Source organism: Ochotona princeps, chromosome 1 (genome assembly GCF_030435755.1).
Source record: "Ochotona princeps isolate mOchPri1 chromosome 1, mOchPri1.hap1, whole genome shotgun sequence".
In the NCBI taxonomy this organism is placed as follows: Eukaryota; Metazoa; Chordata; class Mammalia; order Lagomorpha; family Ochotonidae; genus Ochotona; species Ochotona princeps.
Window position 1 is genome coordinate 100,990,662 of NC_080832.1, and position 15,224 is coordinate 101,005,885.

Sequence of the window (15,224 nt, forward strand, 5' to 3'; positions counted from 1 at the left end):
ACCTTACATAGTCCTTTAAAAATATCACTAGCTGCCATATACAGAAAGATCTTATTACCCAAGAAATAAGAGACAGTTGGCCATCTAAAAGTTTCTAACATCCTTGCAGCCTCAAAAATCGTTAAAATCTGAATTACAGTTTTCTTGGATCAGGGCCGTGTTGCAAATTGCAGAAAGCACCTGAATAGCACCATAGTGTACACAATACTGAGCAAATATTACACTTGGTCTCGTAATTTCAAAACATCCTCAAGTATTTTTTTCTGTGACATTAATGTCTCCGTCCTTATTTTTTTTATCCTTATTTTTTTTAAGAACTCATTTTCTCATGCCTGAGAGTTTAATTTCCTTACTACTGTTGATGTGTGGTTTGGGAGGGAGTAATTTTTAAAAAGATTGTATTTATTTTTATTGCAAAGTCAGATATACAGAGGAGAGGAAGATCTTCTATCTGTTGGTTCACTCCCTAAGCAACTGCAATGGCTGGAGCTGAACTGATCCGAAGCCAGGAGCCACGAGCTTCTTCCAGGTCTCCCACACGGCTGCAGGGTCCCATGGCTTTGGGCCATCCTCAACTGCTTTCCCAGGCCACAAGCAGGGAGCTGGATGGGAAGCAGGGCCACCAGGATTAGAACCGGCACCCATATGGAATCCTGGCACTTGCAAAGCAAGGACTTTCGCAGCTAAGCTACCGTGCCCGGCCTAGGAAAGAATAATTTTTAGAACTACAAAGTGGAAAACTTAAATTACATAAAGAACTCTAGAAATGTTATTTCCAGCATCATTGTGGTTGAAGAGATGAGATGAGATGCTCCATGACCATAGACAATATCACGACCTGCACTTCAACTGATTCACCTTGCAGCAATGTACTTACCTGAGATTCCTACAGCTTTCATTTATGCTAATTCTGCATCAAGACCATGAAATCCTGTAGCATGTCTCTAAGTGAGCACTCTCTTATAGATTTACCTCCTATACCCTGAATTATTTTCCACTGGGCCTTGGAATATTCACTCCAAATGTTCGATCCAGTCACTCCTCTGCTTAAACACCACTGTTTACTTGGCATTGAAGCAAGTTTCAGTCTCTCTCCTTGGTGAGCTTTCACAGTCCTTACAGAAGAAACTGCTTCTTTAGCCTCAAATCCTACCCCTGACTTCAGTTCTTTGAGCACCTGTGCCACCCTTTGCCTCCGGGTCCTAACATTGGCAAATCCCCACTTTCTCCCTCTGCCAACATCACCCTAGTCTCCTGCATGTTGATGGCTCACTGCACAGGTTTGATGTAAAAAAGGAAAAGGAATACATTTAGGGGGAAATTGTACACTACAATAAGCAGATTGGGGGAAAAAAGTGTTAACCTGATTTCTAAATCTCCCTCTTTTCATCCGAATCTCTACTGACGTCAGGCACTTTGATCTGTCTCTTATATTACTGATCTTCATGGAACAGTCTCTAAAAATAATTTACGATTAGTTATTTATATTCCAGGATGGATTTACTTACTTAACAAACATTATGGAGTGTTTTATTATGTTAATAGGTTCTGTTCTAGGCATAAGGTAATTATCTGTGAGCAAAATAGGAAAGCTGCCGTCTCTCACAACGTGTGCATGCTAGCAGAGGTGACCAAAGAGGAGCAATTGGTTATCTCAGATTATCTCAGATGGAGATCACTAGGAGAAAAAGCTGAACTAGGACAGTGCATTGGAATGATGTGGGGAAGGACATGTCCCTGTAGCTGATGTGTTTTAAATGGTTTTCTTTGATGCTGATACCTCCAAGATCATAACAAAACAGGAAAATACTCCAGGCACAAGAAACTTCAGACACAAAGACCCTGAGGAAGATTTTAACTTGGTGAGTGTGAAAGGAGTAGGAAAAGAGCCAGATAAGCTGGAGCACATTTTATAGGATGATTGGTAGGAGCAAGGTCGGAGGGCTTCTCCAGCAAGGGGCTATACAGGGCAGCCCTAGCAAGCGGTTCCTAGTGTGTATCTGTGAAGGTTAGGGGGAGATTTTAGGTACAGAAGTGCTCACACCCAGTTTAGAATTACACAGGGAGGTTCTAGCTCAGTACTCAGAATAAAGAAGAATAGATATGGAAACAAGAATAAGAATGAGGGGCCCAGCGCTATTGCCTAGCAGTTAAAGTCCTTGCCTTAAACGCACAGGGATACCATATGGCGCCGGCTCTAATCCTGGCAGCTCCACTTCCCAACCAGCTCCCTGCTTGTGGTCTCGGAAAGCAGTAGAGGACGGCCCAAAGCCTTGGGACCCTGCATCCGCGTGGGAGACCTGGAGGAAGTTCCTGGCTCCTGGCTGCAGATCAGCACAGCACTGGCCGTTTCAGTCACTTGGGGAGTGAACCATTGGACAGAAGATCTTCCTATCTGTCTCTCTGCCTCTCTGTATATCTGACTTTGCAATAAAAATAAATAAATTTTAAAAAGAATATGAACAAGACACAAAATTATGTCATGTTAATCATGTCAAGTCTGTTCAGAGAAGCATTGAAATAAGAAAGCAGCAGAAGCAACTTTTTACCATTTTGTCAGTTTTAAATTTATTATTTTCTTTATTGGGGTATAAAAATGACTTATGCATCTGAAGGAATTTCAGAAGCTGCATAGGAAATTTGGAAAGAAAGGGAATGACTTGAAATAGGTACGCACTAAAGGGTAGGTGCTAGTGGAGAGGAAAAACTGGATCAATGAGTAAAATCAGTTTTCATCCCAACGAATATTCACTGGGGAACACGAGCCAAAGTGGCTTCGCTGGAACCATTCCTTCCCCACTTCTTTTCTAGAAATGACTGGACTTAGAAGGTCTGAATAGAAACCCTCGTTTTCTTTGACTAACAGTTTGCTTCTTTATGCAATTAGGTTTGTTCATCTACTAAACAAACACACTTATCATGTGATTGGTAAGATCTTGACTAGATATGAAAATTGCCCATTCAAAACTTTGTAAGCCATACTATTTCTAACACTCAGATTTCTTCCATATACATTACAGATGATAGTTTCAGACTAGAAGCCTGAAAAATTCCTGCAAAATTGAGTACAAAGTTACTTATATCCATATCTGCTTCTTTTATGGATGAGAACAAAAATATAGAAGGGAAAATGAACCAGTTCTGAGTTTCCTATGTCTTACATGCTCTGAGTAAAGTTACCTGACTCCTAGTTAGGTGTTTTCTTCATTCATCTTCACACACATCTTACAGCTATAAGAGTTCTGCCCAGAGAATAGTTCCAATGTTATCTTCATTCCTTGTTTTTCCTAGAGTAGTATTTATGAATAGATTAGTTTGGTAAACTACCAAACTCTTCTACCTCTCTCTTTCAAAAATGATAGAAATTTCCCCCAAGCAAGTATTGTATGCAAGTGAATTTCAAATAACTATACTGAGTAGTATGATTAAGCCAACCAGTCACAAACTATAGATCTTCAAATACAATTTGGATTCCAAGATGCCAAATAAACTTATTTATTTTGTTATAGTTCACAGAAAACAGACCATTGGCAAGAAATTTATTTTTCTTGTTATTTTCATTTAAATATAAAGGGAAACAATAGGATGAAAACATACTTTTATGAAGTATTTTTGGGAAAGTAGAGCTATACAACTTCAAAAGGATGTTAGCTGCAAGCCAAATCCAAAAAAGGTCTGTTATGTAAAAGTCTTATTTGCCTTCCTTAAGTTTTTTCTTTTGTCCAGACACATTATCAGCATCCTCTTTGATCCACTGTAATCTTCAGGTGAAGGATGCATAAATACAGGACCACCATACATCCCTGAGAAATCTTTTTGATGACAAACATGAATAAAGAGAGATATAGCTGCACCTGCTTGAGAAAATAAAGTATTTTAAATATTTTGTCTTTCAAATAATCAACATCAGAGGCAGAATGTTGAACAAATGGAAGCAGAGGTGAAGCTAAAAAAATGTGCCAAGGTTAAAATGATAATAAATGAACTTAACTGAGGGGGTAATTTTGATCCTCTTGAGGAGTAGAAATTGTATTCCACAATCTCTCCTTTGGAATAGGATTTCTACCTCTGTCCTCAAGGTGTGTGTTCCTCTCCACCTGTTTCATCAGAAAAGTCTTGAAACTACAGTCAAATTTTTATTTGATTTTTATCAGTGAGATGAGAAAATTGCAAAGGAACCAAGGAAATAACAGATTTTTTTAAATAGAAAAAAGTGTTTGTGTTAACATCAGACTAATAAAAGAATTGAAAATAAAATTATTTCAGGATTTATTTTTTTATTAATTATTTTGTATTATGTGACAGTTTCATAGGCTGTGGGAATCCCCCCACCCCTCCAACCCTCCCTTCCCCCCTGGTGGACTTCTGCACCTTGATGCAGTATTACAGTTCAAATTCAATCAAGATTCTTTCCTTGCAAACGTATACCAAGCACAGAGTCCAGCTACTTATTGTCCAGATGGGTTGAACAGTTTCTTGGGGAGACCATTTCTGGTCCAAAGTTAGAGCTGGTAGAATATCATCCCAGTCAATTAAGAGTCCCAATATAACATCAACAGCAATTTGCAACATTAAGGAATTGACATGGTTTTGAGTAACCAGTATGTTAAAAAAAAAAAAAAAAAAAGAAGCAAGTTCTTAACCATAACCTCTGATTAGCTCATTGACATTTCAATTTTAGTTTATATACAGGACCGGACCGGCTGCTATATACCTTAAAATGGCTATAAGGTACCATTCAGCTGTCTCGTGTCTATTTCATTTTAGTATTTAGCCATTTGTTGTGTTGAAGTATAATTTTGTTGATCTTGGCAGATTTTGGGATAATCTAGACTGGCTTGTAACTCTAACAAGACATTTGTCGACAGTTAAGGTGCGGAACTTTTTTTGGTGGGGGGGGAATCCTCAACACCATGGTGAGGAGTGACTAATCTTTGTGTCCCACCCAGCGAGGCATGAGCCAATCCATGCCAGCTCTTTTCAGGATTTATTTTTAAATGAATTGTACACTAATACAGTTAAGTTTCTGATTATTTTGAAATACATTTAAAGTGAATAAAATTAAACATATTTGCATTTAATTATTGTTTATTGTCATTTCTGTTTCCCTTTTGAAATTCTACCTTGTATTTTGTATTTATTGAATACTTTATTTGGAGGAGCATTAAGTTTTTGATAATAATGTAAATTGAAACTGTTAGTTCAAAAATAATAGATAAAATATTAAGCTGAAAAATAAAATGGAAAAGAAACTTCAAATCAAATGCTTCTTAAGAATTATATTTTTAGGGGCATGGCACAATGGCTTAGTGACTAAAGAACGCATCTTTTATGTGCCGGGATCCCAAATGTGTGCTGGTTCATGTCCCAACTGCTCTGCTTCCCATCCAGAACCCTTCTTGTGGCCTGGGAATGCAGTACAGGATGTCCCAAAGCCGTGGGATTCTGTATGTACGTGGGAAACCTGGAGGAAGCACCTTGTTCCTGGCTTTGGATAGGCTCATGTTGGCAACGCCCGCGTCGCCACGTACCCCGAGCCGAGCGGAGGGACTAGGGTTACAACACAACACAAAACGCAGTACACCGAATGCCGATCGATGACAGAATGATCTTTATTGCAACTCCAGGCTTTCTTTTATACTCTGCTTAGCTCCTCCCAGTGTTTATCCAGTCCTCAAATGGCCACCCTAAATCCTTCGAGTTCCTCCCAGTAGTGGCCACCCTAAATCCCTTGAGTTCCTCCCAGTGTTTATCCAATCCCTTGGCAGATAACTTGACAAATAGGAAGCAGGAACTTGTGGTTAAGCCAGTGGCTAGATGTATCAGGCCAAAATTGCTCATCCTGTTACCCTCTGAGAAACAAGCTAAGCTGTGGAGTTAATCCTTGGGAGACTGGGGCCTGCAGGCTCAGCTCTGGCCTTTGTAGACACCTGGGGAGTAAGCAATAGATAGAGGATCTTTCTCTCTATATCTCCTTTTCTCCTGTGGATCTGTCTTTCCAATAAAAAATAAATAAACCTAAATATATATATATATATACTTTTATCGAAAGCCAGTCATGTTAATAACATGAAATGACTTGTTTAACAAATAGGGCAACATGGGCATATGCAATTATTAATATAGTTATAAACAACTTTTTAAACCTCTTAAATCTTTGTGATTACAACACTCGTTCACCTACTAGGGTTATAGTCATTCATTTGAAAGATACAAATATGAACAAATGCTTCAGTTATACATGTCTGAACTAAATGAGTTCATAATAATTGCTCTAGATATGCATTAGATGCTTCAGAGTTTCATGAAAACACCCATGGTGATTAACCTATTATGTCTATTTTCATCATTTGATTTAACTTTTCTATATTTTCATAAAATAAATATATTACCTGGTCCAACATCACAGTCTAATTGCAGTATCAATTTTCCCTGTGCTTATTTCTCATCCAATATCTGCAGTAGATTTTCTGTGCTGTCCTCCTGTAATTCCCTATTCAATATTCTGACAACCATTGACTCATGGTAGAAAAATTAAATTTCCACACTGGTTAAACTTTGGTGATGGCTTTCAGGAATTTCTTCTAAAGTTTTGAGGCCTATCAGATGGGAGGTACTGTTCTGAATCTATTGAAGTTACTCTATTTATATACCTCGGAATGAAGTGATGGTTTTCCTTAACACTCTGGTCTTAAAGATCTTGACCACACTATCTCATGTCTAATTCTGAAACTGAGATAATGTCAGGCAACTCCATGGCAGTACTTCAAATATTTCATGAAAAAATGCAATTAAATAGGAATTGGTTTTTGATGCCAAAAATGTGCGTTCATTTAGTGCATTCTTTGAGAAGTTTTTTTTTTTTTTTTAACTCCACTAAAATAACCCTTTTAGTTCAATTCTTTTACTAATGTTTTGAAGGTCCTATGTATCTAAACATCTTACCAATTTCGTTTGGAAAATCTGACTGCTATCTCCTGCAGAAAATTATTAATCTGTCTGGGAGCTTATTTGGAGCAAGTATTGTAATGACTAAACAGGTGCTTACATCCTATTGAGGAAATGTTCTGCCACCATTAAATCAATTATCAAATGCAATATTATTATATTGTTTTGCCTTTATTATCCCAGAACATATAGAGCAAGGATATTTGTGTTGGTGTCTTTTTCTTTTTATGTTATTTAATATGATGTTTGTGTTAGTGTATAAAAGTAGGTTTGTCTTGATAACTTTTAGATTTTTGGAATGTTGTTGCCTCAAATCATGCTTCACTTTCCAATGATACTGAATCATAAAACATGTTGCTGTATTGATGAGTTTAGTAGCATATTACAGAAGGTATATGTGAGATCAAAATAATATTTAGGTATTTTTTAGATATATGTAGCAAATTTGGCATAGCTTCCCATTACTCGCTGCACCTTTTATAATCCTAATTATCATGCATGATATCCCACGTAGCTCCAAAAACTTGAATACAAATTTGTAACTTGCCTCTCCACCCACATCACTTCCACAGTTACAAGCACCTGCCTCTGCTTTTCTTGTGCTCCTTCACTTTAGAGTAAAAATCTATTCCCTCAAGTGTGTATCCCTCTGGTAACTGCAGTCTCCCCTTTTTCTGTTTTCAAGGATGGCAGGAACAGTTTTATTGGACATCAACTGGGAGGGGTAGTGGAAGTGCCAAACAGCAAAGATCAGCGGGTCAAGTCTGCCAGAGCCATTCAAATCACCTACTACCTCCAGACCTATGGCTCTGCCACCCAAGACCTTATAGGGGAGAAGTGGGAGAATGAGTTCTGTAAGCTTATGAGGAAGCTCCAGGAGGAGCACCACGATTTGCAGCTCTACTCTTTAGCATCCTTTAGCCTCTGGAAAGACTTTCACAAGACCAGCATCCTGGCCAGAAGCAAGGTCCTGGTGAGCCTCGTGCTGATCCTAACCACAGCCACCCTGTCCAGCTCCATGAAGGACTGCCTGCGCAGTAAGCCCTTCCTGGGCCTCCTAGGGGTGCTCACCGTGTGCATCTCAATCGTCACGGCCGCAGGGATCTTCTTCATCACAGATGGAAAGTACAATTCCACCCTGCTGGGAATCCCGTTCTTCGCCATGGGTAACTATCCCTCCTTGTGGTAATCGGATTCTTACCGGTTTGGGGCAAGGTAGCACATTTCTTGAATTCTCAGGTGGATGTCTATTTTAAGTTTACTTTTGAGTGTCTATGTGATTTTCTAAAGTTTTGCTTAGGGCTGTGCCTGTTTTCATCCCTGCTGGGCTTCTTGAAAAATGATGGGATGACCAAACTCTCTTCCCATTTAATTTAATAGTATAGAATATTTTTCAATTATTCAATAGAGGAATTCTCTACTTGGATTTTTTTTCTCAAAAACTATAGGTTAGTGATTTTGTGTAGCAGAACTGAAGAAATCCAATATTTACTGCAAAAAAATTGTGTAGGTCATATTCTTAGGCATCCTCAAATTGATACAGAATACATATCAGGAATTGAAAATTCAGAGAACTGCTGGTATATCCTAATCTCAAATAACTTCTGAATAAAAGTTACTAATTCATCTAAAACATTTTGTACAGATACACTCTAGTCCCCAACTCTATATAAGCTAAAACGTTCCTATTGTCATTCAAGCGTATCTTCCATTTTTTTAAGGTGAGTAAAAATAATTGATAAGCGCCTAAAGTTAATATTATCTCTTTCCACAGGTTTTCTCGTGTGTGTGTGTGTGTGTGTGTGTGTGTGTGTGTGTGAAAAAGAAGATAAAATCTGGGAATGATGATGAGTGAGGGGTCAGCAACCAGCTCATGTCTTCTGCTAGAAAAGACACAGCTGAGAAGGTGTTCTTTCAGGTGTGATGTAATTCCCTATGTGAAGTAATTTTCCGAGTCTGCTGGAAATAGTCTCTCGAGGGTGAACTGAAATGAGCAAGGGTTTTCAACTATAAAATGGTGTTTTCACTCCACAGTCTAAAAATCAGCTCTAAATTAGAATCTATTATCAAATTAAACATGTGTAAACATGAGACTAGAAAGACTCCCAGGTGTCTAAAATCCTTCGTGTTTATATAACATAAACCAGAGGTTTTTTTGAGACAACAACCAGAAAGCAGTCTCATTTCACAGGTCTTGGGTTGGATTTACTTTTCTGTAAATTCCACATCTTTGTAACTCTAAATTAATTCCTCTCCCTGAGTCTCAATTTCTTCTTGTACGAAGTGCAGATAATAATGATACAATCTTCAAAGATTTTTACTTGAACTGTATGAGTAATGATATTAGCAGATAATAGATGTTCAGCAGTTATCAGTAGCTTTAAGTAGCTAGCTGGTATATTGAATGCAATAGATTCAGTGATGAATAAGAAAGAGCATTTGGTTTCTAGAAATTGAATCCTGGATTCTGCACTGCTAAGTGTATATTCATTTTGCCAATAAGAAGTATTTCTCTTCTTCCTAAAGAATTGTATGAAATGTTTGTCATCAGTGACATCAGTGAGTCTATTTTTGGATCATTTCTGTGTTTTTGATTCGGTTTCATGACTTGAATCGTGACTTGAGGCATTCCGTCTCTTGACTTGATTGTAATAGTAAACAAAGCAAGACTGAAAACTGAAGAAAAGGTCATGACGGTGAAGGAGAAAGCCTGCCTTGTGCCCTTGTTCCAGTTCACACACACATTAAAGAATTTGGACTCTTTAGTTTTAAATTTTTAATACCCAATAATATTATGTATCACATTCTTTTAATGAAGTTAGAATTTCATCATTCCCTCATAACAATCTTTCAATATATGTAACTTCTAATCTTGAGTCTTCTCTGTTGCTTTTTGTGTGTGTATGTGTGCGTGCCTGTGTGTGTCCTGTCTTTAACAAAGGGTGAGAGCAAGAATGAGAGTGAGAGTGAGAAGGAGATCAAATCCTTGCAAAAAAATATTTTGCAATGAAGGTGGTAAGGCAGTATATGCTATTGAACATAAATGAAGTTTGATACCTATAAGGGGTGTTTTAAAAGGAAGGTGATTTTTTTCTGTTTTCCTGTTGTTTATGAATGGGATAAATCTGAATGGGAACTGTTACATTACAAGCTTATTAAAGAACTAATGCATACTGTCTCTGAAAAAACAAAGCTCATGGAAAAATAAAATTAAAAGGGGTAAACTTAAGTGCCAAAACTTTTAAGCCTATAAATAGTTTTTTTTTTTCATAACATGTGTTTCTCCTGGATTTTCTGAAATCCCTTGTATATGTCTGCTGCTAATGTATGTCAAACTGAATTATAGAGTGAATTATAGTTTGCAAAGGGAAGAAGCCAAAGTCTTTCTATAAACTGCTATATCCCCTTTTAAAGATGTATATTTATTTATTTTCATCTTGGAAGATCAAACAGAACAAAGAGAAAAGAGACAAATAATTCATCCACTGGTTCAGTCCCCAAATGGCTGCAACAGCCAGGGCTGGAATAGTCTACACCAAGAAGCCGGAAACTAGATCCTGGTCTCTAGCGTGAAAGGCAAGATTCCAAGTATAAGTACATTATCAACTGACTCTCAGGATGCATTAACTGAAAGTGGGGTTGGAAACAAATTAACCATGCTCCAAACTGGCATGCTGACATATGGTGTAAGCATTCCTGGAGACCATTTAGCCAGCTGTGCCACACCACCAGCCTCTGTAAGCCTGTACCTCTATTCCTTTACTCATAAAAGGATTTCTTTGATGAAGTGAATATTTATTTCAATGTATCAAGACTCAATCCATTCACTCTCAGAATTTATCACAGAGACTGTTTACATGGCTTGTGATGTCTGATTATCCAACTGAACTACTTCACTCACCTTATTGTTGACTACTTAGCTCCGTTGTGTACTCATCTGCTTGTTCTTATTTTTATAGTTTTTCATTTAATTAATAATTCCAAAATCATTTCAGATGATAACGGAAAATTTATATGTCTAAAATTGTGCATTCCAGATTTAAGTTTAGAAAAGATTGTTAGAGGCACACATAATCTGCCTAGATAGGATTGAGAATTTAAAGATTAGAATACAATTTTTGAAATGCTAAATTATTTGTTTTAGTTCTAACCTAACATCCTTTTCTTTCCAAGCATAAAGCAATGAAAATGCTGCTAATTTAATTTATAACTCATTGTCAGCCTGTCTTGCCCCACTTCATTTGCTTTATGTGAATGTATTTTTCTGTTTCTAAAAGAAAAAACACGGGCTAATACTCCATACTGATGCCAAGCTGGCCATTGTTGCAATTGCACACTAGGCACCTTAGTTCAATATTATTTTGTTTCTTTTAATTCTAAATATGTTAGGAATCTCATTTAGTTAACTTGATAGCACTGAACACTTGCAGGTGACTTTATTTTTTAACAAGTGAAACCAAGATTTCAAAATACAGATTTACATTCATTGCCCCAAGCTGATAGACATATTCATTTATTTTTAATATATTTAAGTATGTATTGGAAACCTACCATATTCAAGGAATTTACAAACTGAAGTAAGGTCTATTATACAGAACTGATTCAAGATTAGCTAGTAATTTTACATTTAGGAAGGGAAGGAATAGGACAATAAAATAAAGAAATATAAACCTTATGCATTTGATAAGTATAAAATAAACACCTATTAATATTTATTTTATTGACATTTCATTCGAGTATCTTTGTCATAATCAATGAACCATATACTGCTTCCCTACTTTTTTTCCTTTAGTAATGCCCATTCTGTATTTTTAAAAAGATTTATTTATTTTGTTGAAAATTCAGGTATACAGAGAGGAAGATAGACAAACAGGAGAATCTTACGTCCAAAGATTCACTCCCCAAGTGGCTGCAATGGCCAGAGCTGAGCTGATCTGTAGCCAGGAGCCCAAAGCTTCTTACGGGTCCCTTATGCATGTGCAGGGTCCCACGGCTTTGTGCCATCCTCTACTGCTTTTTGATTCCACAAGCAGGGAGCTGAATGGGAAGTGGGGTGGCTGGGGTTAGAACCAGAACCCATAGGGGTCCTGGCACATGCAAGGCAAGGACTTCTGCTGCTCGGCTACTGCACCAGGCACCCATTCTATATTCTTGTTGAGTTGTTTTGTTGTTGTTTGTTTGTTTTGTTTTGTTTCTTTGTCCATACACTAGCATACTGAATAACAAGTGTCCTTTGTCATTCTGTCTGACTTACTACACTTAACACAATGTCCTTCAATTCTGCCCATCATGCTGAAAATGATAGGATGTCTTCCTCTTTTTATTTATGTATTTACTTTTTAAAAAAATTTTATTGGAAAGTCATATATACAGAAAGGATATACAGAGAGGAAGATCTTCCGTCCGCTGATTCACTCCCTAAGTGGCCACAGTGGCTGGAGCTGAGCCTATCCAGGAGCCTTGTCTGGGTCTCTCACACGGATGCAGGGTCCCAAGGCTTTGGGTTGACCTCAACTGCTTTCCCAGGCCACAAGCACGGAGCTGGATGGGAAGTGGAGAGGCCAGGATTAGAACTGGCATCTATATGCAATCGCAGCGTGTGTGAGGCGAGGAATTTTGCCACCAGGCTACCACACCCTGTTCCTCTCTTGACTGTGATTCCTTAAATCAGGATAAAAGGTAAAGCGCGTATGATCAAAGAAAGCATTTCTTAAAACAAAATTTAAACAGAGAGTTACGAGAAGTGACAGGAGGAGCCTGGTGTGCATCTGAGGAAACGGTGTCTCTGGCAAAGTGAATCCATGCACCATGGCCTGGAGATGAAACTTTAACAAAATCTCAAAGCTGTGGAAGACCGAGAAAGGCTCTGAGAAGTAATATTGGGCTGAATCGTGGAGGGCGCTAAGAACTTAGTACCTAAAGCATTTTAAGACAGGAAAGCATGATCTAACTCATACTTTAAAGAATGTTTGCTTGTATTATGCAAATGTGTTTTCCATTGGGCAAGAGTGCTTATAAATGAATATTTCAGAGGCTAATGCAAAATCTGTATAATATATGAGGATAACATAGGCTAGCTTGGGAACAGTGGCAGTGGCAAAAAGGCGTTAGACTTAAAGTATAGGTTTTGAAATAGAATTGACAGGATTCGGTAAGGACTGGATTTGAAATGTTAAGGACCATACCAAGCTATGAGGACTGTATAACTAATGAAATGCAGGTGCCACTCGCTGAAGCGGGCAAGTCAGGGAGAAATAAGTTGTGGAGAGTGAGTCAAGAGAAGAAATAAGAAATTCAGTTTTGTGTCTCTTACATTAGAGATATCTAGTAAGCATTCAAGTGGAGATCTGTGGAGTTAGACATAGAAAAGTGTATAATCCAGGCTCAGAGGTAAAATGTGTAAATTGTAGCTGTGGAGACATAAATTTCAGAATCAAGGCACACTGACAGTTATGTAACCTAATACGATTACATGGAAAGATAAATATAGATGAAAAACCGTAGTGTGAGGTCTGAGCCGTGGAGCGTTCCACTGCATAGAAGTGTGGGTGATGCAGATAATCCAGGACATGTTGCTAAGAAGGGTCAGAGAGTGAGACGGTAGAAGAACTAACAGAGAAAAGTGTCCCCACAGCGGAGTGAAGATGTTTCACGAAGGGGTATGAGATCAATTATTCCAAAAGCTTTTAAATTGTGCAAAATGAGAACTGAGAAGTGACCATTTAATTCAACAAGATGATGGCCATTGGTTACCTTGACAAAAGCTGCTCAGAAGAAAGATTGAGGGTGAAAAGATAATTTAATGTGGTTCCATAGAGCTTGGAGAATAGGAAATGGAGTGAGTTAAAGCAAACTTTCAGAGGAGTTTATCAATTAATAAAACTTGGAAATGTACCAGAGAGAAATAGAACTCTAAAGCATAGAGAGGATAAAATACTGTATATATGAAGTAAAAAGTAAAATTAATCAGCATAGTTCCTGTTTATTCTTCCAGCCACAGCTGGATTTGAGATGTAAGCAGACATTGAGGAATGAGCTTTTGGCTTTACAGTTAAGATGTCTCTTGGCACACATAAGTTCAAGTCCCAGCTTCATTCCCAATCCTAGCTTTCTGTTAGTGTGCACCCTGCAGTAAACTCAAGCAAGTAGGTCCCGGCCACCCATATGAAAGCCCAAATTAGGTCTCCGGTTCCTGGCCTTGTCCCAACCCAATCATGGCAACCAGAGAATGACATAGAGGATGGACTATTTCTGATTCTCTTTTTCTGTGTCTTTGAAATCACTGACATAATTAAAATTAAAAATAACCAGTAGAAATTGAGTTGAATTTAATGAGAAAAGAACAGACAAAAGATCATTCACAGGATATACAAAAGAGAAACTATTCTGAAAGATTAAGAAAATTTTATTAGTGAGGCTCAGCTAAACTATTTCTGTAGCACATAATGCTTTAAGTCTAATTAACTCACACTGCAGTTTTCTGTGTGGGTCAGGAATCTTTCTTTCATTGTTTTGTTCTAACAGAGCTGAAGGATGCTCCCTTCCTTCCACTCTGCCTCCTTCGGGTGTATGCTGCTAGGAAAATATCCAGAGAACTAGTCAGAGAATTCAAACCTACTTGTAACTGCCTTGCATCACAAGCAACAGTGTCATTTATAACAACCCTTTGGCAAAACTAGATACATAGCCGCAGTCAACAGGAAGGCCGTACAGAAAGTATCAGGGAGCAACTGGATTGATTAACATGCATCAACTATCTCTACCTCACTATATGCAATTAGACAGCAAATAATAATATGACTCCTTATCATCACCAGTAAAACAAAGTATAAAGTAAAATATTACTGCTCTTTGTGAGCGCTGAGAATTGCTTTAAATTTGAACCTGCTATAGTTATCTATGGCTTAGTGTAACTTGGTGGAGTGAAATAGTCTTTTTATTGTTGTCTGGATTCTGTGGGTAATAGCCAAAGGCACAGTTGGACCAGCCCTTCTCACCTCTGCACTATCTGAGGCCTTAATTGGTATAACTCAGATGGCTGAGAATGGCTAAAATATCTACATTCTGGAACAATTGGGATAAGAGAAATGACCTACAAAAGGATTTATTTGTTCACATGGCTGGTAACACATCTGGGATTACGGAAGGACACTCTCTGTTGAACAGAGCTCTAAATATGACCTATTCAGAATGGCAGGTTAACAAGAGTGATTAGTATTATTGTATGGTAGTTCAGGGCTCCAAGGAAAAGTATGTAAGAGGAAAGCAGAAGTTAC

At 37.9% G+C, this 15,224-nt stretch overlaps 1 protein-coding gene across 3 annotated transcripts in view; it reads left to right on the forward strand.

Moving 5' to 3' along the window:
• Positions 1–15,224, forward strand: part of PTCHD4 (patched domain containing 4) — a 182,758-nt gene that overhangs the window by 52,688 nt on the left and 114,846 nt on the right. For all 3 annotated transcript variants that reach the window (XM_012928474.2, XM_004590427.2, XM_004590428.2), the window contains one exon: positions 7,634–8,114. In XM_012928474.2, coding sequence (XP_012783928.1) covers positions 7,634–8,114 — 481 coding nt within the window. The remainder of the gene's footprint in view (positions 1–7,633; positions 8,115–15,224) is intronic.